The sequence below is a fragment of the Puntigrus tetrazona genome, chromosome 17 (genome assembly GCF_018831695.1).
Source record: "Puntigrus tetrazona isolate hp1 chromosome 17, ASM1883169v1, whole genome shotgun sequence".
NCBI lineage: Eukaryota > Metazoa > Chordata > Actinopteri > Cypriniformes > Cyprinidae > Puntigrus > Puntigrus tetrazona.
In genome coordinates, this window is record NC_056715.1 from 18,957,140 (window position 1) to 18,981,413 (window position 24,274).

The following is a 24,274-nucleotide window of genomic DNA, read 5'->3' on the forward strand; positions in this document are numbered from 1 at the left end:
TCAACTCGAGCTTATTGACTTGCAGTGCGATTCCGCTAGGAAGGATAAATTTGGGTCCGTGGATTGGATACGTTTTATCAATATCTCATGCCAGGTTACCCTAATTAACAGCCATGGCTGCAGAGGTTCTATTCATGTTTGGGACTACTTATCTTTGTGAACAGGTGTTCTCCGTAATGAACAATAATAAAACAAAGCAGCGCTCAAGGTTAACAAATTTGAACGACATTGTTAAATGTGCTGCTACTCAGGATTTGACACCTAATATCGATGCACTTGTGAAGGCAAAAGATGCCAAGTTTCAGGAGCCAGCAACAGCAAGTAGACTGCAGGAGTGCAGTGTGTGAGAGAGAAAAAGTGTGATGACACGAAATTTGTTTGCACTCATGAATAGAGATCATTAAAAATAAGATTAATCTGGTTTCATATTAGAGACAATTAATATTGTGCACGCTCTCATCAGGACTTACTTGTAAATGTATCTCAACAGCGTCAGTGTCACAGTCTTCTACTCTAGTGTACTTTAGACTTAGTTACTTATGATTTTAACTCAACAAAGTGATATTACGTCCTTATGTATGCTTGTGAACTTAAATTGCTTCTTTAAAGATTAACTTAAACGTGTGTCAAACCAAAATAGAAATAAGCTTAGTGAGTCACCTTATATTACAAACAAACAATATCTTTTTAACAATAATTTTTGACCACAGTACTTTACCCTTTAAGCACTTAACAGAGTCCCTTTTCAGTTAGCAAGGTTAATCTACGTCTTCATATTTAACTTGTTTTAAATGCGTTACTTCTTAGCATAACCATGTTGTTGGTTGGATTCCCGTTCACCGCTGATTTGGGCTTTACGAGCATGGAGTCCGACTTTTCTTTAATGTTTGAGAGCGACTTCACCACTTAAAGAGCTGCTTGTTACTGCTCCGCTGCGACCGCCACGAAACACACTGAGTTCTGACTGTTACTCCCCTCGAGTTGAATCAAAGGATCAGGTCGTTCTTGGTTTCAACAGACAATTTATTTGGACACGAGTCTGTAGTATGTCTTGTACATTATAGTCTTGCATCCCTTTTTATGTCCCGACAATGCCGTCAGAACTACGAAAGGCAAAACATAAAACTTATATTAACCTCTAAAAGTGGTGCACATACATAATAATAAACAAAAATACATACGAAAGGAATAAATGAAGTGCACATTCAATAAGTAAGAAAATACACTTAATTGGCTAATTATACATTAACACGTGATCAAGTATACGGCAAAGCAGTTAACAAGATAAAACACACCTCATTGGCCTCTCTCACTCAAGAGGAATAAACTTGGATAGTTACAGTTTCTTAAACAAGCAAACAAAAAAATATCTTAACTTTCTTGCAACATGTTGCTAGCGCCGCACCTCGTGTGGATGTGCTTGTAGTGCACCGAAACAACATCCTGATTGCAACAATATAATAATTCCCAGGCTAAACCAAAAGAAATATTTTCCCTTTTAGGGTTTTAATTAAATAATAAAAATGAATTAACACATACTAAACAAAATATACTTATTACTACTTATGAACTTTTAACTATTCATTGGCTTTTCAAAAAAAGTTATTATGAATTTAAATATGAGACTTGCCTCTGACCGCACAAATCTTACTATTGGTCAGTATTACAGATCAGCATTTAAGTGACAGCATTGCCTTTATAGTGGAATGATTTCAGACATGAAATACAATCAGTACTGCATTTAGCATTGCTCCTATCATAGACTCCACAGTGACATTAATTCTCTTCCTTTTAGAAGAAAATAAGAATGAAATGTAGAAGAAGAAGTTATATATATGCTTTTATTTCACCATATACAGAATAGGATAGGTTTTAAAACTTTAAAAGGGGCACAGGTCTTCAGGGAGCGTCGGCCTCAGAGACAGTGGATGTCTGAGAAGCAGGAGCTGGATCAGATCCATCTGCAGTTGAGAAGCAGTGGCCATCTGATATTTCCAGTCCGAATCAGAGACACCGGAAGCTTCAGAGGTCAAGTCAGACTCTGAGATAGTGTTTGTGTCGGCCTCAAAGCCCCCGGCATCCTCATATTCAAGGGCAGTCTCCGAGGTAGGGTCAGTCTCAGAGGCAGTTGTAGGCTCAGATGAAGTTAAGAGGCAGTGTTGTCTTTGAGGCAGCGTCAGTCTGAGACGTCCTGTCATTGTGAAACGTACTTTCAGTCTGAGACGTAGTGGCGGTCTATCAGGCAGACTCAATCTGAGACGCAGACTTAATCTGAGAGGAAGTGTTAGTTTGACAGATGTCCCCTTCAGTGGAAGTGTCTTTCTCAGACGCAGGGCCAGTCTCACGGGGAGGGTCAGTCTCAGAGGTAGTTTCGGGCTCAGAGGCAGTTTGAGGCTGAAAGACAGTGAAAGTCTCAGAGACAGATTCAGTCTCAAGGGCAGTGTTATCTCTGAGGCAGTTTCAGTCTCAAGGACAAAGTCAGGGATGATGGCCTTCTGAGGCACACTGTCCATCTCAGAGACAATGTCCATCTCAGGAACAATAACAGTTTCAGGTGAACTGTCTATCTCAGGGACAGTGTTAGTGTCAAGTGCTCCGTCCATCTCAGGGATGATGGCGGTCTCGGTCACAATAACCGTCTCAGGGACGATGACAGACTCAGCGACACTGTCTACTTCAGGGACAGTGTCAGCCTCAGGTACACGGTCCATTTTAGGGACGTTGATGGTCTCAGGACCACCGTTTGTCTCTGGGACAGTGTGAGCCTCAGGAGCACTCTCCATCTCAGTGGAGATGACAGTCTCAGGCGCACTGTCCATATTATGGACTATGATGTTTTCTGGACCACCGTTTGTCTCAGGGACAGTGTGAGCCTCAGGAGCACTCTCCATCTCAGGGGCGATGACGATCTCAGTAGCACTATCAGTCTCAGGTGCACTGTCCTTCTGAGGGATGATGACGGTCTCAGGTGCATCCTCCGTCTCATGGACAATGACGGTCTCAGGAGCACTGTTCACCTCAGAGTCACCTGCAGAGGTAGTACTAGATTCAGATCCTGTGTCAAAAGTAGAAGAGGGCAGAAATAGCTTTGGATCTACTTTATTGTTATCAGAATAATGGCTACTGTGATTAAGAATTGTAGAAATATATACTTAAATATAGAAAAATATTCTATAATAAAACATGGAATAGTTAAAGAACGCATTGATCACTAAATCCATTAAATGCTAATAATTCAGTATCAATAAAAATTTAAATGGTATAAAAAGCAAGCAAAAATGTTGCTTATACAATTTTATCAATGAAATGTCACATTTTTAATTTCCCATTTCAGACTGGGCACCAAACACCTGGAATAACGTGTATGTACAGAAGATACAATAATGCTCTTACCTTCTGTGAAATGCCACTCCAGTTGTTCCTCGGTTTTCTTTCTGGTGATCTGTTCGGTGTCCTCCTGATTCACTGTATTCTGTGATTTACCTTTCACCCAGGTGGAGTACCACCATAACATCACCAGACTGGCAGTGAACAGCATGGTTTTGTTTTGGGAACCAGCTGAATCTTCTGGAGCCGGGATAATCGCGCAGTCTTGCAGACAGACTTGCAATCTTAATATATCGGACTCTTAGATCAACTGAGTTAAGAGTGCAGCGGAGCAGAGGAAATATTTTGGTACTTGCAGTAGAGCAGAATGCAAACGAGCAGAGTTGCAAAAGCGATCAAAAAGAATGAGTTTAGAAAGATTCTGTTCATTCTAATTTCAAACGTCATAGACAGCACGCGCAGGATTTATGCAAAGCATTCTAGTCACGTGACTAAACTCCCAAGAAGAGATGTATTTTTTTAATTTTTTTAATGTATTTATTATTTGTTTCTTCTTCTTCTTATTATTAATATACTACAGGCTACTAGTAAAATAACTAAAACATCAAAAGACACGGAATATGCTAAATAATAACCGGAAAAGATCACACTATTTTCAAATTTATTTATTTTTTTGTACTATTTATTTATATATCTCCAAGGAAAGTTTTTAGTTTTTATTCGGACGGAAAGCGTGCTCTCACTCACGTGCACGCGGAGCATGGACGCGCACAACCGAAGCCCCGTGACTTTATGAAGAAAACCGAATCTCAGCTGAAAAACTACATGACATTTCCCGGTGTGAAAAAATAAATATAAAAGTAAAAGCACAACACAAATGTTTGGTTGCTCTCTTGAAGCAAAACACACACAGGGTTCACGAGTGATCTACAGTATAGTCTAACGCTATCTCAAACTTTGATACAATGTCTTTTCTTTCTTTGAATTTAACTTAATTTGCATTTAAAACAAAAATACAGTGAAAGCTAAAACACGGTAAACTAACCCAATAAATAACCACATATTCACACACACACACACACGCTGAAGATACACACTTGTTCTGTCGAGACAAACATGCTGCTCGTTAATGCTGAGTAAAGCCTTTTTGTTACTCCCCTCGAGTTGAATCAAAGGCTCAGGTTGTTCTTGGTTTCAACAGACATTTATTTGGACACGAGTCTGTAGTATGTCTTGTACATTATAGTCTTGTATCCCTTTTATGTCCTGTTTCAACAGGTGTTATTTGTATTCAGTGTGCCCTCTTTTTGTTTCTCTTTTGTTATAACACTATGCAGTGTAATTGTCACTTGTTTGACAAAAATATATCAAATATATCACAATTGAATTGAATAAAATAAAATGAAATAGACAGTCCAAACTAACTCCAACTAACTTCGTAACTCCTGAATCAGGTCGAAATGTGTTTGCTTCAGTTCAAATCAGTGTAAGTGTATGAACGAATGCCTACAGAATCCTCGCCGAAACCAACGATGAAGAACCGTTCACTCCTCACGAACGAGTAAGTCCTTGAATCGTGCGATTCACTCGAGTGAACTCCAATTCGTCTCTTCTGGCACGAATCCAAAAGATCGCAACGTGATGAAATCGTCCACTCCCACCAAGCACACACAGCACACTCCAAATCGCTAATGCAATAAAAGAGTTCAGGCATACAATTAAAGAAGAATATGCAAGGATGGCTATGAATAAGCCAGAGCAGAAGTACAGCTCGTATCTCCCGCCACGAGCTGGCGCATGAGTGACGTCAGCAACCATCGACGCACCTCTCTAATTAGTAATTCAAATTGACAACAAATCAAATAAAATATATTTATATATTTACTTTGCTTGCCTGAATATTACTATACATTAGAAAGAAAAAAATACATATTCAATAATATATATAAAGAAATATTACTGACACCTTTACTAATTGCATAACTCCATTATTTGAGTGGGTTACACTTGCACATAATAATAAACTAAAAAATGCATACAAAGGAATGAATGAAGTGCACATTCAATAAGTAAGAAAATACACTTAATTGGATAATTATACACTAACACGTGATCAAGTATACGGCAAAGCAGTTAACAAGATAAACACACCTCATTGGCCTCTCTCACTCAAGAGGAATAAACTTGATAGTTACAGTTTCTTAAACAAGCAAACAAAAACATGTTGCAACATGTTGCTAGCGCCGCACCTCGTGTGGCTGTGCTTGTAGTGCACCGGAAACAACATCCTGATTGCAACAATATAATAATTCCCAGGCTAAACCAACAAAATATTTTCCCCCTTTTAGGGTTTTAATTAAATAATAAAAATGAATTGACATATACTAAACAGCATGTACTTATTACTACTTATGAACTTATTTTAACTATTTATTAGCTTTTCAATTATAAAGTTATCATTATGAATTTAAATATGAGAGTTGCCTCTGACGGCAGCTACACTCCCACCAAATCACTTGTGATTTCCAAAATAAACTTATGATGTGTACTAATCTTGTGGATTGGTTTTATTAGATGAACTGGTTTACTCAGCTTCTTCCCATGGTCATCAATATTGAGTCACTGATTAGTAGCTCCACATTTCCTACACATCCATCTTGACTTGGGTACACGGCAGTAACTTTAGCTTCTTCCAATCATTTCTGGGTGTTGTATCGTCTTGTATGATCACTATGTCATTGACTTTGACTTTGACCGTTTGTCTTGGGCCACCTTTGTCTTTGTTGTAAGCTCAACAGATATTCTTTCTTCCATCTTTGCCAAAATTCGTTAGCTAGGTACTACACTCTACGCCATCTTTTACAAAGGTAAAGGTCTTCCTTTACAAAATTTCCTGGTGGAAGCAGTATTACTGACGATTTCATTAGCAACAAAAGTTGGGTAAAGTGGCTGAGATCCAGTAGGATCATTGAGTAAGTGTGTTGTTATAGGTCGCCTGTTTACGATTGCCATCACTTCATAGGTTCTCAAGGATGAACTGTCACGTGTCCTAGACGACTGATCCAGGATGGACGTCAACAGACTTCTGATTGTTCGAATTTGTCTTTCCCAGGCTCCTCCCATATGACTGGCAGAAGGTGGGTTTATTACATACTCGCAGCCTAGCTGTTTCAGGCATTCTTGGTCAATTTCTTTTACTGCTTCTAAAAACTAACGTCTCGCTCCAACAAAATTGGTGCCTTGATATGATTGCAGTTGACGAACATTTCCGCGTGAGAGCAATAAATGCACAAAGTGAATTAAGGAATGCGTCAGTTGATAAATCATCAAGTAACTCTATATGCATTGCTCGAGAGCACAAACATGTGAACAGCAGTCCTTAGCGTTTTAGTTCCTTTCTTCCCTCCTTAATATAGAATGGGCCAAACAATCAATCCCACAATATGTAAAGGGAAGTTGTCTCCATTCTTTTGCCAGGCAGGTTTGCCATCTTTTGTTCTTCTGTTTGACGACTGAATTTCCTGCATTTGACACAGTTGTAGATAAACGATGACACTGCTTGACTACAGCCGAGAATCCATATGCCATTAGATCTCAGTTCATTTATGGTCATGCCACGCCCTTGATGTCTCACTTGCTGATGATAGTGGTCAATCAGTAACTTGGTAATGTGGCTGGTCTTTGGTAAGATAACTGGACGCTTGATGTGTGGATGTAAAGTGTCATGCTCTAATCGACCTTCCACTCTGAAGATCCTTGTGGTCCAGGAAGGGATTTAGTCGATACAATCTGCTTGTTTTGTCTTTGGTAATTAACTCTTTTCGGGACTGAAGTTCTTTAATATCCTTGGAGAAGACTAACCTTTGTACAATGGCAATAACAGTGTGTTCAGCTTCTTGCCTTTCTTCAAGATTTGTAGCTTCATTGGTTCTGTTTATTGAGCCTTTAAACTCCCTTACAAATCTGGTAAGACTTGCAATAGCTTTAGCTAGCTTTGTCCAGCTTGAGAATTTCAGGAAACGTTCTGCCAGAGAATTCACTGTTGTTAAGGTGTGGTGCGAAAGAACTTTTACGTATTTCTGGGTCCTCTGTGTTAAGTTCTCCTACCTTAATCTCTCCAGTGGGAAGTTCATCCTGCCAAAGAAAACTTGGACCACTAAACCATTTGGAAGCAATGAGCTCTTTAGATTTGAGCTAGAGGGCAGTAAATGTGTAAAAGAGCTCACGTCCAGCATGCGGCACTGACATGAGTTAGTCACAGGAAATAAACATTCGCAACGTGATGCGTCAAAGTAAAAATAAAATGGCAATTTTGCTTCACCATCCACCACTACTAAACAAGTTTTCGGTCAACACACCGTTCCCGAAATGGCATTTTCAAAAAAAAGAAAAGAGGACGTGGAGTGCCAAGTTTTCCAGGAAAAATGGACTGAGAATTATTTATTCACAGAAGTGAATGCAAAACCAGTGTGCTTGGTATGTTATCAGCAAGTTGCGGTGTTCAAAGAGTTTAATATTCGGCGCCACTATGAGACTCAGCATAAAGACAAGTATGACCACTTGAAAGGACAAATAAGGAAAGACGAGATAAACAAATTGGTCACTGGTCTGAAGAAACAGCAGTCTGCTTTTACGCGCAGCCATGATATTCCTGATGGAGCTGTAAGAGCGAGCTACATTATTGCTAATTTGTAAAAACATGCATGCTGAAGGCTGCAGAAGTCGTGTGCCCTGAAAAAGCGACCTGCCTTTGCCAATATTAGTCTAACGAGGAACACTATCGCAGATCGGGTGACAGAACTCTCAAGTGATTTGAGCAGCCAAACGAAAGAGAAAATCAAGTCATTTATCGCATTTTCAATTGCAATAGATGAGAGCACTGATGTCACAGATGTGGCTCAACTGGCAATGGAGCGCTGGATAAGGTGGGAGCGGACTGGTCCCGTGCCATGAGCCTGGCTACCGACGATGCGCTATCAGTGGTCGGGAGAAAGGCAGGCGTTGCCACAAAATTCAGTGAAAGTACAGACTGCAAATGGAGGACAAGTGTTTTGGCCATTTCACTGCATTTTGCATCAGGAGGTATTATGTTGCAAAACACTCCAAATGGACCATGTTATGAGTGTCGTTGTGAAAACTGTCAATTTCATCAGAGCGCGCGGTCTAAATCACCGTCAGTTTGACACATTTCTCAGTGATAATGACATTCATGTTGGCCTACCATACCACTCTGACGTGCGGTGGTTAAGCAGAGGTGCAGCACTCAAGCGCTTCTTTGAGCTACGAGGGGAGATGGACAGTTCATGGAGAAGAAGGGACGCCCAATATAGGAACTTAAATGCAAGGAATGGGTGCAGGATCTTGCGTTTATGGTTGATATTACACAACACTTGAATACACTTAACCCTACATTGCAGGGCCTTAACAGAGTTGTCACTCAATATTACGACAGCATAAGTGCGTTCAAGATGAAACTGTCACTGTGGAGAACGCAGCTATCCAATGGTGAGACATTGGATCCATTTCTCTTGTCTCACAGCTGTGCGTTTGAAGGCACAGGACCGTCCCGATAATGATTTGGATAAATATAAAGACAACATGGGAGATTTGCTGCAAGAGTTTGAGCAGAGGTTTCAGGTATTCAGTGAACTAAAGAACAAATTTGTCTTTTTCGCTCGCCATTTACAGTGTTGCCTTCTTATATGCCAGCTGACATTCAACTCGAGCTTATTGACTTGCAGTGCGATTCCGCTAGGAAGGATAAATTTGGGTCCGTGGGATTGGATACGTTTTATCAATATCTCATGCCAGGTTACCCCTAATTAACAGCCATGGCTGCAGAGGTTCTATTCATGTTTGGGACTACTTATCTTTGTGAACAGGTGTTCTCCGTAATGAACAATAATAAAACAAAGCAGCACTCAAGGTTAACAAATTTGAACGACATTGTTAAATGTGCTGCAACTCAGAATTAGACAACTAATATCGATGCACTTGTGAAGGCAAAAAGATGCCAAGTTTCAGGAGCCAGCAACAGCAAGTAGACTGCAGGAGTGCAGTGTGTGAGAGAGAAAAAGTGTGATGACACGAAATTTCTTTGCACTCATGAATAGAGATCATTAAAAATAAGATTAATCTGGTTTCATATTAGAGACAATTAATATTGTGCACGCTCTCATCAGGACTTACTTGTAAATGTATCTCAACAGCGTCAGTGTCACAGTCTTCTACTCTAGTGTACTTTAGACTTAGTTACTTATGATTTTAACTCAACAAAGTGATATTACGTCCTTATGTATGCTTGTGAACTTAAATTTAAATTCTTTAAAGATTAACTTAAACGTGTGTCCAACCAAAATAGAAATAAGCTTAGTGAGTCACCTTATATTAAAAACAAACAATATCTTTTAACAATAATTTTTGACCACAGTACAGTTAAGCACTTAACAGAGTCCCTTTACAGTTAGCAAGGTTAATCTACGTCTTCATATTTAACTTGTTTTAAATGCGTTACTTCTTAGCATAACCACGTTGCTGGTTGGATTCCCGTTCACCGCTGATTTGGGCTTTACGAGCATGGAGTCTGACTTTTCTTTAATGTTTGAGAGCGACTTCACCACTTAAAGAGCTGCTTGTTACTGCTCGCTGCGACCGCCACGAAACACACTGAGTTCTGACTGTTACTCCCCTCGAGTTGAATCAAAGGCTCAGGTTGTTCTTGGTTTCAACAGACAATTTATTTGGACACGAGTCTGTAGTATGTCTTGTACATTATAGGCTTGCATCCCTTTTATGTCCCAACAATGCCGTCAGAACTACGAAAGGCAAAACATAAAACATATATTAACCCTCTAAAAGTGGTGCTTGCACATAATAATAAACAAAAAAATACATATACGAAAGGAATGAATGAAGTGCACATTCAATAAGTAAGAAAATGCACTTAATTGGCTAATTATACATTAACACGTGATCAAGTATACGGCAAAGCAGTTAACAAGATAAACACACACCTCATTGGCCTCTCTCACTCAAGAGGAATAAACTTGGATAGTTAGAGTTTCTTAAACAAGCAAACAAGAAAAAACGTATTAACTTTCTTTGCAACATGTTGCTAGCGCCGCACCTCGTGTGGATGTGCTTGTAGTGCATCGAAACAACATCCTGATTGCAACAATATAATAATTCCCAGGCTAAACCAAAAGAAATATTTTCCCCCTTTTTAGGGTTTTAATTAAATAATAAAAATGAATTAACACATACTAAACAAAATATACTTATTACTACTTATGAACTTTTTAACTATTCATTGGCTTTTCAAAAAAAAAGTTATTATGAATTTAAATATGAGACTTGCCTCTGACCGCACAAATCTTACTATTGGTCAGTATTACAGATCAGCATTTAAGTGACAGCATTGCCTTTTATAGTGGAATGATTTCAGACATGAAATACAATCAGTACTGCATTTAGCATTGCTCCTATCATAGACTCCACAGTGACATTAATTCTCTTCCTTTTAGAAGAAAATAAGAATGAAATGTAGCAGAAGAAGTTATATATATGCTTTTTATTTCACCATATACAGAATAGGACAGGTTTTAAAACTTTAAAAGGGGCACAGGTCTTCAGGGAGCGTCGGCCTCAGAGACAGTGGATGTCTGAGAAGCAGGAGCTGGATCAGATCCATCTGCAGTTGAGAAGCAGTGGCCATCTGATATTTCCAGTCCGAATCAGAGACACCGGAAGCTTCAGAGGTCAAGTCAGACTCTGAGATAGTGTCTGTGTCGGCCTCAAAGCCCCCGGCATCCTCATATTCAAGGGCAGTCTCCGAGGTAGGGTCAGTCTCAGAGGCAGTTGTAGGCTCAGATGAAGTTAAGAGGCAGTGTTGTCTTTGAGGCAGCGTCAGTCTGAGACGTCCTGTCATTGTGAAACGTACTTTCAGTCTGAGACGTAGTGGCGGTCTATCAGGCAGACTCAATCTGAGACGCAGACTTAATCTGAGAGGAAGTGTTAGTTTGACAGATGTCCCCTTCAGTGGAAGTGTCTTTCTCAGACGCAGGGCCAGTCTCACGGGGAGGGTCAGTCTCAGTAGGGCTCAGAGGCAGTTTCGGGCTCAGAGGCAGTTTGAGGCTGAAAGACAGTGAAAGTCTCAGAGACAGATTCAGTCTCAAGGGCAGTGTTATCTCTGAGGCAGTTTCAGTCTCAAGGACAATGTCAGGGATGATGGCCTTCTGAGGCACACTGTCACTGTCCATCTCAGAACAATAACAGTTTCAGGTGAACTGTCTATCTCAGGGACAGTGTTAGTGTCAAGAGCTCCGTCCATCTCAGGGATGATGGCGGTCTCAGTCACAATAACCGTCTCAGGGACACGAGGACAGACTCAGGCGACACTATCTACTTCAGGGACAGTGTCAGCCTCAGGTACACTGTCCATATTATGGACTATGATGTTTTCTGGACCACCGTTTGTCTCAGGGACAGTGTCAGCCTCAGGAGCACTCTCCATCTCAGGGCGATGACGATCTCAGTAGCACTATCAGTCTCAGGTGCACTGTCCTTCTGAGGATGATGATGGTCTCAGGTGCATCCTCCGTCTCTTGGACAATGACGGTCTCAGGAGCACTGTTCACCTCAGAGTCACCTGCAGAGGTAGTACTAGATTCAGATCCTGTGTCAAAAGTAGAAGAGGGCAGAAATAGCTTTGGATCTACTTTATTGTTATCAGAATAATGGTTACTGTGATTAAGAATTGTAGAAATATATACTTAAATATAGAAAAATATTCTATAATAAAACATGGAATAGTTAAAGAACGCATTGATCACTAAATCCATTAAATGCTAATAATTCAGTATCAATAAAAATTTAAATGGTATAAAAGCAAGCAAAAATGTATACATTTTATTTTAATTTTTAATTTCGCATTTCAGACTGGGCACCAAACACCTGGAATAACGTGTATGTACAGAAGATACAATAATGCTCTTACCTTCTGTGAAATGCCACTCCAGTTGTTCCTCGGTTTTCTTTCTGGTGATCTGTTCGGTGTCCTCCTGATTCACTGTATTCGGTGATTTACCTTTCACCCAGGTGGAGTACCACCATAACATCACCAGACTGGCAGTGAACAGCATGGTTTTGTTTTGGGGAACCAGCTGAATCTTCTGGAGCCGGGATAATCGCGCAGTCTTGCAGACAGACTTGCAATCTTAATATATCGGACTCTTAGATCAACTGAGTTAAGAGTGCAGCGGAGCAGAGGAAATATTTTGGTACTTGCAGTAGAGCAGAATGCAAACGAGCAGAGTTGCAAAAGCGATCAAAAAGAATGAGTTTAGAAAGATTCTGTTCGTTCTAATTTCAAACGTCATAGACAGCACGCGCAGGATTTATGCAAAGCATTCTAGTCACGTGACTAAACTCCCAAGAAGAGATGTATTTTTTTTAATGTATTTATTATTTGTTTCTTCTTCTTCTTCTTATTAATATACTACAGGCTACTAGTAAAATAACTAAAACATCAAAAGACACGGAATATGCTAAATAATAACCGGAAAAGATCACACTATTTTCAAATTTATTTATTTTTAATTATTTATTTTTTTTGTACTATTTATTTATATATCTCCAAGGAAAGTTTTTAGTTTTTATTCGGATGGAAAGCGTGCTCTCACTCACGTGCACGCGGAGCATGGACGCGCACAACCGAAGCCCCGTGACTTTATGAAGAAAACCGAATCTCAGCTGAAAAACTACATGACATTTCCCGGTGTGAAAAAATAAATATAAAAGTAAAAGCACAACACAAATGTTTGGTTGCTCTCTTGAAGCAAAACACACACAGGGTTCACGAGTGATCTACAGTATAGTCTAACGCTATCTCAAACTTTGATACAATGTCTTTTTTTCTTTCTTTTAATTTAACTTAATTTGCATTTAAAACAAAAATACAGTGAAAGCTAAAACACGGTAAACTAACCCAATAAATAACCACATATTCACACACACACACTGCTGAAGATACACACTTGTTCTGTCGAGACAAACATGCTGCTCGTTAATGCTGAGTAAAGCTTTTGTTACTCCCCTCGAGTTGAATCAAAGGCTCAGGTCGTTCTTGGTTTCAACAGACATTTATTTGGACACGAGTCTGTAGTATGTCTTGTACATTATAGTCTTGTATCCCTTTTATGTCCCGACAATGCCGTCAGAACTACGAAAGGCAAAACATAAAACTTATATTAACCCTCTAAAACTGGTGCTTGCACATAATAATAAACTACAAAATACATACAAAAGGAATGAATGAAGTGCACATTCAATAAGTAAGAAAATACACTTAATTGGCTAATTATACATTAACACGTGATCAAGTATACGGCAAAGCAGTTAACAAGATAAACACACACCTCATTGACCTCTCTCACTCAAGAGGAATACACTTGGATAGTTACAGTTTCTTAAACAAGCAAACAAAAAAAATATCTTAACTTTCTTGCAACATGTTGCTAGCGCCGCACCTCGTGTGGATGTGCTTGTAGTGCACCGGAAACAACATCCTGATTGCAACAATATAATAATTCCCAAGCTAAACCAAAAGAAATATGTTCCCCTTTTTAGGGTTTTATTTAAATAATATAAATGAATTGACACATACTAAACAACATATACTTATTACTACTTATGAACTTATTTTAACTATGTATTAGCTTTTCAATTATAAAGTTATCATTATGAATTTAAATATGAGAGTTGCCTCTGACGGCAGCTACACTCCCACCAAATCACTTGTGATTTCCAAAATAAACTTATGATGTGTACTAATCAGCTTCCAGAAGAGTGACAATCTTGTGGATTGGTCTTATTAGATGAACTGGTTTACTCAGCTTCTTCCCATGGTCATCCAATATTGAGTCACTGATTAGTAGCTCCACCTTTCCTACACATCCATCTTGACTTGGGTACACGGCAGTAACTTTAGCTAACTTTGGCTTTTCTGTTTGTCTTGATCTGATTGCAGTTGACAAACATTTCCGCATAGAGCAATAAATGCACAAAGTGAATTAAGGAATGCGTCAACTGATAAATCATCAAGTAACTCTATATGCACTGCCATCTTTTGTTCTTCTGTTTGACGACTGAATTTCCTGCATTTGACACAGTTGTAGATAAACGATGACACTGCTTGACTACAGCCGAGAATCCATATGCCATTAGATCTCAGTTCATTTATGGTCATGCCACGCCCTTGATGTCTCACTTGCTGATGATAGTGGTCAATAAGTAACTTGGTAATGTGGCTGGTCTTTGGTAAGATAACTGGAAGCTTGATGTGTGGATGTAAAGTGTCATGCTCTAATCGACCTTCCACTCTGAAGATCCCCTTGTGGTCCAGGAAGGGATTTAGTCGATACAATCTGCTTGTTTTGTCTTTGGTAATTAACTCTTTTCGGGACTGAAGTTCTTTAATATCCTTGGAGAAGACTAACCTTTGTACAATGGCAATAACAGTGTGTTCAGCTTCTTGCCTTTCTTCAAGATTTGTAGCTTCATTGGTTCTGTTTATTGAGCCTTTAAACTCCCTTACAAATCTGGTAAGACTTGCAATAGCTTTAACTAGATTTGTCCAGCTTGAGAATTTCAGGAAACGTTCTGCCAGAGAATTCACTGTTGTTAAGGTGTGGTGCACAAGAACTTTACGTATTTCTGGGTCCTCTGTGTTAAGTTCTCCTACCTTAATCTCTCCAGTGGGAAGTTCATCCTGCCAAAGAAAACTTGGACCACTAAACCAGTTGGAAGCAATGAGCTCTTTAGATTTGAGTCCTTGAGATGCATGGTCGGTGGGGTTGTCTTCTGACGCAACGTATCTCCATTGTGTTGTGTTTAGTGCTTTCCTTGATGCGCTGAATACGGTTCGCTACAAAAACATGAAAGCTCCTCGCTTCATTGTTTATTTATCCTAAGATGACTTGCGAATCCGTCCAGAAAAATTCTTGAATATTTTCCAACTCTAGTTCTCCTTTGAGCATGTCACTTATGCATGCTACGATCGCTGCAGACAACTCCAGTCTTGGCACAGTGTTTACCTTGGCGGGTGCTACTCTGGACTTGGCAATGACAAATGAACAATGGATTTGTCCTGATTTACTGATTGCTCTTAGACAGGTACAGACACCATATCCAGCAACACTTGGACCTGAAAAATGGTGGAGTTCATATCTCTGAACTTCCTGAAAATTTGCTGGAAGATAGCAACGATCAATCTTGACATCAGCACGGTTCTTTAGATCTACAAGCCAGGACTCCCACCGTGACTTAAGCTCATTTGAGAATGGTGTATCCCAGTTTGTCTTGTCAACATGCATTTGGTACACTGATGGACTCAAGTGAAAATCTCCATTGTCCCACCATAGGAAACGGAGGTAGTCTTGATCTTCGGCTCTAACTCTGAACTGGTGAAACATACGTTCTATGTCGCACATCACTGCCACTGGACCTTTGCAAACCGGCACAAGACCTATCAGGGTGTTGGTTAGTTCTGGCCCTGTGAGCAGGTGATCATTTAATGACACGTCTTTCTACTTTGCGGAGGAATCAAACACTATTTTTTTTTCCAGGTCTTTGGGGGTGATACACCCCATGGTGTGGAATGAACCAGGCAGGGCCTTTGTTTAGTTCCTTAAGTGGGACCCTTTCTGCATCTCCACGCTCTAGTGTTTCTTTCATGAACGTTGTATAGTCAATGCGGTATTGTTTATCTCTTTCAAGTCTTTTCTGGAGACACTTAAGCTTTAAATTAAAAATTAAAGCTTTAAATGTACATGTCTCTTGTCAGAGTCCAGAGCATCTGCCTTTTCTTGTAGAATGAATGTAGTGTCACTCTGACTGTCTAAAAGGGCATAAAGCAGGATTTCGTGTTCTGGATCATTTGCTGTGGATAACCAAACTGGACTGATTGTGGATGTGAAGTTGCTGCTATTGTTTTGGACCACACGGTGTGATATTGCCTCGTTTGGTGCTTCTTTACTTTGTTTGATTTCCTTTGTGTGTTTTATGCATTTGCTTTCATTTTGTTCCATGTCACTTTCTTTGTTCTTTCTGATTTCTTTGTCCCGTTCCTCATGTAAACAGATTGGATGTTTTCCTTTCCATGTGTCACAAACATTTCTCCTTCCACATTTCTTTGAATAGTGTCCAAAGTTAAGACATCCAAAACATAGTCCTTTTGTTTGTTCTGTTATTGACTTGAACTGTCGACATGTGTGAATGCTATGGTATAATCTTTCACAGAAGACACATTTCCTTGTATTAGGTTTCTCTTCTTCTCTTCTCTTCTCTTCTCTTCTCTTCTCTTCTCTTCTCTTCTCTTCTCTTCTCTTCTAACACTTCAAGTCTTTTTAGGCTTAACCTTCTCTTCCCTTGAGTGCATGGAGTGACGTTACTGGGCTGCACGCTATCTTGGCTTCTCTAGTGACGAAGTTGACAAAGGTACTGAATGTTGGAAAGGAACCGTGCTGCTCTTCAAGCTCAATGACCTGTCTATTCCATCTTGCTATTAGCCAATCAGGAAGCTTGCTTAGCATTTTCTGATTTTCGCTGAAGTCATTTAGGCTCTTGATTTGTAGCACAGCAGCTTCACAGCCTCTAAGAAAGTCAGAATTCTCGTAACTCAGCACTGTCCTTAATTCCAATCTTTGGCCATGATGTTAGCTTATCTCTAAAGGTCTTGGCGATTAGAAATGAACTTCCATATCTTCCTTCCAGAGTGTCCCATGCTGCATAGTATGCTGCATCCATACCCAGCAAGAAGTAACAGCTCTTCTGGCTGTTCTGCCAACATACTTGCAAAGATAGTAAATCTTTTCATTCACTGGAATGTTTTTCCTGTCTATTAGTGTCTGAAAGGACATTTTCCAATCTTTGTACTAGAGAGGATCTCCATTGAAAACAGCAGGCTCTGGTACTGGTAGACGGTTTATTTTAATAGACTCTGCTAACACTCTAGCCAGTGTTGTAGTGCTATCTTCTTGTGTGGCATTGGTTGTAAGTTTCCACCTTGTGGTCTGTTGTGGAGCAGAAAACTTTTGTAGTTTTGCAGTAGGTTGTGATGATTTGAGCTGAAATTCAGGCAGACTTCCTGACTTAGGAACAGCTTTCCCCTGTCTAACATTGTCGTGCAGGAGGTCTGAGATTTCGTCATACACTTTCAGTCATGCTTTGGCAGCATTCATTTTCTTTATAGTTTCTAGACCAGGCATGTCAAACATACGGCCCCCAGGCCAGACTCGGCACCGTTGGATGATATAATCCGGCCCGGCATAAATTTCTGAGTATGTCAAAAAAAGAAGCGAGTCTCTAGCTCATTTCCATCAAAGTTATGATTATTGAAAATAAATACAAACCAAATGCTTCGGCCGGCCGCTAGAGGGCAGTAAATGTGTAAAAGAGCTCACGTCCAGCATGCGGCACTGACATGAGTTAGTCACAGGAAATAAACATTCGCAACGTGATGCGTCGAAGTAAAATTAAACTGGCAATCTTGCTTTACCATCCACCACTACTAAACAAGTTTTCGGTCAACTTCCCAAAATGGCATTGGAGTGCCGAGTTTTCCAGGAAAAATGGACTTCTTCTTCTTCTTCCACTTGACCACTTGAAAGGACAAATAGGGAAAGACGAGATAAACAAATTGGTCAGTGGTCTGAAGAAACAGCAGTCTGCTTTTACGCGCAGCCGCGATATTGCTGATGGGGCTGTAAGAGTCACATTATTGCTAATTTGTAAAAACATGCATGCTGAAGGTTGCAGAAGTCGTGTGCCCTGAAAAGCGACCTGCCTTTGCCAATATTAGTCTAACGAGGAACACTATCGCAGATCGGGTGACAGAACTCTCAAGTGATTTGAGCAGCCAAACGAAAGAGAAAATCAAGTCATTTATCGCACTTTCAATTGCAATAGATGAGAGCACTGATGTCACAGATGTGGCTCAACTGGCAATATTCATTAGAGGTGTTGACAGCAGATGACATGTTCAGCACTCTCGTTGGAGCGCTGGATAAGGTGGGAGCGGACTGGTCATGTGCCGTGAGCCTGGCTACCGACGGTGAGCCATCAATGGTCGGGAGAAAGGCAGGCGTTGCCACAAAATTCAGTGAAAGTACAGACTGCAAATGGAGGACAAGTGTTTTGGCCATTTCACTGCATTTTGCATCAGGAGGTATTATGTTGCAAAACACTCCAAATGGACCATGTTATGAGTGTCGTTGTGAAAACTGTCAATTTCATCAGAGCGCGCGGTCTAAATCACCGTCAGTTTGACACATTTCTCAGTGATAATGACATTCATGTTGGCCTACCATACCACTCTGACGTGCAGTGGTTAAGCAGAGGTGCAGCACTCAAGCGCTTCTTTGAGCTACGAGGGGAGATGGACAGTTCATGGAGAAGAAGGGACGCCCAATATAGGAACTTAAATGCAAGGAATGGGTGCAGGATCTTGCGTTTATGGTTGATATTACACAACACTTGAATACACTTAACCCTACATTGCAGGGCCTTAACAGAGTTGTCACTCAATATTACGACAGCATAAGTGCGTTCAAGATGAAACTGTCACTGTGGAGAACGCAGCTATCCAATGGTGAGACATTGGATGCATTTCTCTTGTCTCACAGCTGTGCGTTTGAAGGCACAGGACCGTCCTGATAATGATTTGGATAAATATAAAGACAACATAACAGATTTGCTGCGAGAGTTTGAGCAGAGGTTTCAGGTATTCAGTGAACTAAAGAGCAAATTTGGCCTTTTTCGCTCGCCATTTACAGTGAAGCCTTCTGATATGCCAGCTGACATTCAACTCGAGCTTATTGACTTGCAGTGCGATTCCGCTAGGAAGGATAAATTTGGGTCCGTGGGATTGGATACGTTTTATCAATATCTCATGCCAGGTTACCCCTAATTAACAGCCATGGCTGCAGAGGTTCTATTCATGTTTGGGACTACTTATCTTTGTGAACAGGTGTTCTCCGTAATGAACAATAATAAAACAAAGCAGCGCTCAAGGTTAACAAATTTGAACGACATTGTTAAATGTGCTGCAACTCAGAATTAGACAACTAATATCGATGCACTTGTGAAGGCAAAAAGATGCCAAGTTTCAGGAGCCAGCAACAGCAAGTAGACTGCAGGAGTGCAGTGTGTGAGAGAGAAAAAGTGTGATGACACGAAATTTGTTTGCACTCATGAATAGAGATCATTAAGAATAAGATTAATCTGGTTTCATATTAGAGACAATTAATATTGTGCACGCTCTCATCAGGACTTACTTGTAAATGTATCTCAACAGCGTCAGTGTCACAGTCTTCTACTCTAGTGTACTTTAGACTTAGTTACTTATGATTTTAACTCAACAAAGTGATATTACGTCCTTATGTATGCTTGTGAACTTAAATTTAAATTCTTTAAAGATTAACTTAAACGTGTGTCCAACCAAAATAGAAATAAGCTTAATGAATCACCTTATATTAAAAACAAACAATATCTTTTTAACAATAATTTTTGACCACAGTACTTTACCCTTTAAGCACTTAACAGAGTCCCTTTTCAGTTAGCAAGGTTAATCTACGTCTTCATATTTAACTTGTTTTAAATGCGTTACTTCTTAGCATAACCATGTTGTTGGTTGGATTCCCGTTCACCGCTGATTTGGGCTTTACGAGCATGGAGTCTGACTTTTCTTTAATGTTTGAGAGCGACTTCACGACTTAAAGAGCTGCTTGTTACTGCTCCGCTGCGACCGGCACGAAACACACTGAGTTCTGACTGTTACTCCCCCCGAGTTGAATCAAAGGATCAGGTCGTTCTTGGTTTCAACAGACAATTTATTTGGACACGAGTCTGTAGTATGTCTTGTACATTATAGTCTTGCATCCCTTTTTATGTCCCGACAATGCCGTCAGAACTACGAAAGGCAAAACATAAAACATATATTAACCCTCTAAAAGTGGTGCTTGCACATAATAATAAACGAAAAAATACATACAAAAGGAATGAATGAAGTGCACATTCAATAAGTAAGAAAATACACTTAATTGGCTAATTATACACTAACACGTGATCAAGTATACGGCAAAGCAGTTAACAAGATAAACACACACCTCATTGGCCTCTCTCACTCAAGAGGAATAAACTTGGATAGTTAGAGTTTCTTAAACAAGCAAACAAAAAAAAATATCTTAACTTTTTTGCAACATGTTGCTAGCGCCGCACCTCGTGTGGATGTGCTTGTAGTGCACGGAAACAACATCCTGATTGCAACAATATAATAATTCCCAGGCTAAACCAAAAGAAATATTTTCCCCCTTTTTAGGGTTTTAATTAAATAATAAAAATGAATTAACACATACTAAACAAAATATACTTATTACTACTTATGAACTTTTAACTATTCATTGGCTTTTCAAAAAAAAAAAAAGTTATTATGAATTTAAATATGAGACTTGCCTCTGACCGCACAAATCTTACTATTGGTCAGTATTACAGATCAGCATTTAAGTGACAGCATTGCCTTTTATAGTGGAATGATTTCAGACATGAAATACAATCAGTACTGCATTTAGCATTGCTCCTATCATAGACTCCACAGTGACATTAATTCTCTTCCTTTTAGAAGAAAATAAGAATGAAATGTAGCAGAAGAAGTTATATATATGCTTTTTATTTCACCATATACAGAATAGGACAGGTTTTAAAACTTTAAAAGGGGCACAGGTCTTCAGGGAGCGTCGGCCTCAGAGACAGTGGATGTCTGAGAAGCAGGAGCTGGATCAGATCCATCTGCAGTTGAGAAGCAGTGGCCATCTGATATTTCCAGTCCGAATCAGAGACACCGGAAGCTTCAGAGGTCAAGTCAGACTCTGAGATAGTGTTTGTGTCGGCCTCAAAGCCCCCGGCATCCTCATATTCAAGGGCAGTCTCCGAGGTAGGGTCAGTCTCAGAGGAAGTTGTAGGCTCAGATGAAGTTAAGAGGCAGTGTTGTCTTTGAGGCAGCGTCAGTCTGAGACGTCCTGTCATTGTGAAACGTACTTTCAGTCTGAGACGTAGTGGCGGTCTATCAGGCAGACTCAATCTGAGACGCAGACTTAATCTGAGAGGAAGTGTTAGTTTGACAGATGTCCCCTTCAGTGGAAGTGTCTTTCTCAGACGCAGGGCCAGTCTCACGGGGAGGGTCAGTCTCAGAGGTAGTTTGGGCTCAGAGGCAGTTTGAGGCTGAAAGACAGTGAAAGTCTCAGAGACAGATTCAGTCTCAAGGGCAGTGTTATCTCTGAGGCAGTTTCAGTCTCAAGGACAAAGTCAGGGATGATGGCCTTCTCACTGTCCATCTCAGAGACAATAACAGTTTCAGGTGAACTGTCTATCTCAGGGACAGTGTTAGTGTCAAGTGCTCCGTCCATCTCAGGGATGATGGCGGTCTCGGTCACAATAACCGTCTCAGGGACGATGACAGACTCAGCGACACTGTCTACTTCAGGGACAGTGTCAGCCTCAGGTACACGGTCCATTTTAGGGACGTTGATGGTCTCAGGACCACCGTTTGTCTCTGGGACAGTGTCAGCCTCAGGAGCACTCTCCATCTCAGTGGAGATGACAGTCTCAGGCGCACTGTCCATATTATGGACTATGATGTTTTCTGGACCACCGTTTGTCTCAGGGACAGTGTCAGCCTCAGGAGCATTCTCCATCTCAGGGGCGATGACGATCTCAGTAGCACTATCAGTCTCAGGTGCACTGTCCTTCTGAGGGATGATGACGGTCTCAGGTGCATCCTCCGTCTCATGGACAATGACGGTCTCAGGAGCACTGTTCACCTCAGAGTCACCTGCAGAGGTAGTACTAGATTCAGATCCTGTGTCAAAAGTAGAAGAGGGCAGAAATAGCTTTGGATCTACTTTATTGTTATCAGAATAATGGCTACTGTGATTAAGAATTGTAGAAATATATACTTAAATATAGAAAAATATTCTATAATAAAACATGGAATAGTTAAAGAACGCATTGATCACTAAATCCATTAAATGCTAATAATTCAGTATCAATACAAATTTTAATGGTATAGAAAGCAAGCAAAAATGTTGCTTATACAATTTTATCAATGAAATGTCACATTTTTAATTTCGCATTTCAGACTGGGCACCAAACACCTGGAATAACGTGTATGTACAGAAGATACAATAATGCTCTTACCTTCTGTGAAATGCCACTCCAGTTGTTCCTCGGTTTTCTTTCTGGTGATCTGTTCGGTGTCCTCCTGATTCACTGTATTCGGTGATTTACCTTTCACCCAGGTGGAGTACCACCATAACATCACCAGACTGGCAGTGAACAGCATGGTTTTGTTTTGGGGAACCAGCTGAATCTTCTGGAGCCGGGATAATCGCGCAGTCTTGCAGACAGACTTGCAATCTTAATATATCGGACTCTTAGATCAACTGAGTTAAGAGTGCAGCGGAGCAGAGGAAATATTTTGGTACTTGCAGTAGAGCAGAATGCAAACGAGCAGAGTTGCAAAAGCGATCAAAAAGAATGAGTTTAGAAAGATTCTGTTCATTCTAATTTCAAACGTCATAGACAGCACGCGCAGGATTTATGCAAAGCATTCTAGTCACGTGACTAAACTCCCAAGAAGAGATGTATTTAATTTTTTTTAAAAATGTATTTATTATTTGTTTGTTTGTTGTTCTTCTTATTATTAATATACTACAGGCTACTAGTAAAATAACTAAAACATCAAAAGACACGGAATATGCTAAATAATAACCGGAAAAGATCACACTATTTTCTAAATTATTTTTTTATTATTATTATTATTTTTAGTATTATTTATTTATATATCTCCAAGGAAAGTTTTTAGTTTTTATTCGGATGGAAAGCGTGCTCTCACTCACGTGCACGCGGAGCATGGACGCGCACAACCGAAGCCCCGTGACTTTATGAAGAAAACCGAATCTCAGCTGAAAAACTACATGACATTTCCCGGTGTGGAGCTATTAGGAGCAGATCAATTACAGATTCGTTATTAGAAGAAGAGATTCACAGACAAGTAATATATCGCTCTCTTTTTCTCTCTCGGTAAAGGTAAGATTTATCTTTATCCTTTGCCGCTTATTTTTCTTCTTAAGACAATTTCTTGTTTTAGTTTTGAACAGCTAGTGGTGCTCATGAAGATTGCTGCACAGGTACATCTAAAAAAATAAATAAAATTGTATCATGAAAAAGATCTATATGTTTTGTCATTGACTCATTTCAGGATCTGAAACTACATGATAGATGAATTATATAGATTCATTACACAGTGAAATATTTCAAGCTCTAATTACTCAGTGTGTAATGAATCTGTGCAACATTTAAAAATATATTGACCTTTTTGAGGTTTGTTTAATATAAATAGTTGTTTGGAAACGTCTAATAATTGACAATATTATCAGATATAAGTTAACTTCTCTCAATCTGAAGTTATATCATGATTACAATGCAATTAAATGCAAACAAATGACCTATGCGAATGAATCCAGAAATTTGTTGGTTCAAATCAACCTCCGTTTCAACAATGAAGGTAGAAAACATTCTGAATTTGAAGATCAGGTTAAATGTAACTTATTTTGTCTTCCGGGAAACATGCAAGTATCTTCTGAAGGGCAGGACACAAAAGATGCTGAGATAACCAAAGACTTAGTGGAAGCTGTAGGATTTTTCTGAAGAACAGCAGTTTAGAAGACATGATTTTACGATCAATATTAAATCAATATTACATAACATGAACATTATTTCATTAGATTATGATCTACTTTAATAAAGCGGTGCTGGAGACCTCTGGTTATAAACTCAACGTACTAGATGACAAGCACATATGAAATCTCATTCATTTGAGGAATATGGAAAACAT

General features: G+C 39.8%; 2 protein-coding genes across 2 annotated transcripts; one reads left to right on the forward strand and one right to left on the reverse strand.

Moving 5' to 3' along the window:
• The first annotated feature begins 7,695 nt into the window (after positions 1-7,695).
• Positions 7,696-8,900, forward strand: LOC122362024 (general transcription factor II-I repeat domain-containing protein 2-like). The gene is given in 4 exon segments (XM_043263269.1): positions 7,696-8,011; positions 8,014-8,063; positions 8,065-8,252; positions 8,867-8,900. Coding segments are annotated over 4 exon segments (588 nt in total).
• A 12,666-nt stretch (positions 8,901-21,566) lies between these two features.
• LOC122362028 (E3 ubiquitin-protein ligase RNF12-B-like) lies at positions 21,567-24,228 on the reverse strand. Its single transcript, XM_043263274.1, has 2 exons — positions 22,576-24,228; positions 21,567-22,237 (listed from the first exon to the last, which is right to left on the reverse strand). Exons 1-2 carry the CDS (start codon positions 22,718-22,720, stop codon positions 21,567-21,569), a joined length of 816 nt encoding a protein of 271 aa, XP_043119209.1. The 5' UTR covers positions 22,721-24,228.
• Between the last annotated feature and the right edge of the window lie 46 nt (positions 24,229-24,274).

Excerpts from the sequence above, each read along its gene's own strand:
- LOC122362028 (XM_043263274.1), bottom strand. The coding sequence starts at position 22,720 with ATGCTGTTCACTGCCAGTCTGGTGATGTTATGGTGGTACTCCACCTGG. Across the intron at positions 22,238-22,575 it reads GGAGTGGCATTTCACAGAAG|GATCTGAATCTAGTACTACC; the intron begins GTAAGAGCATTA and ends CTTTTGACACAG.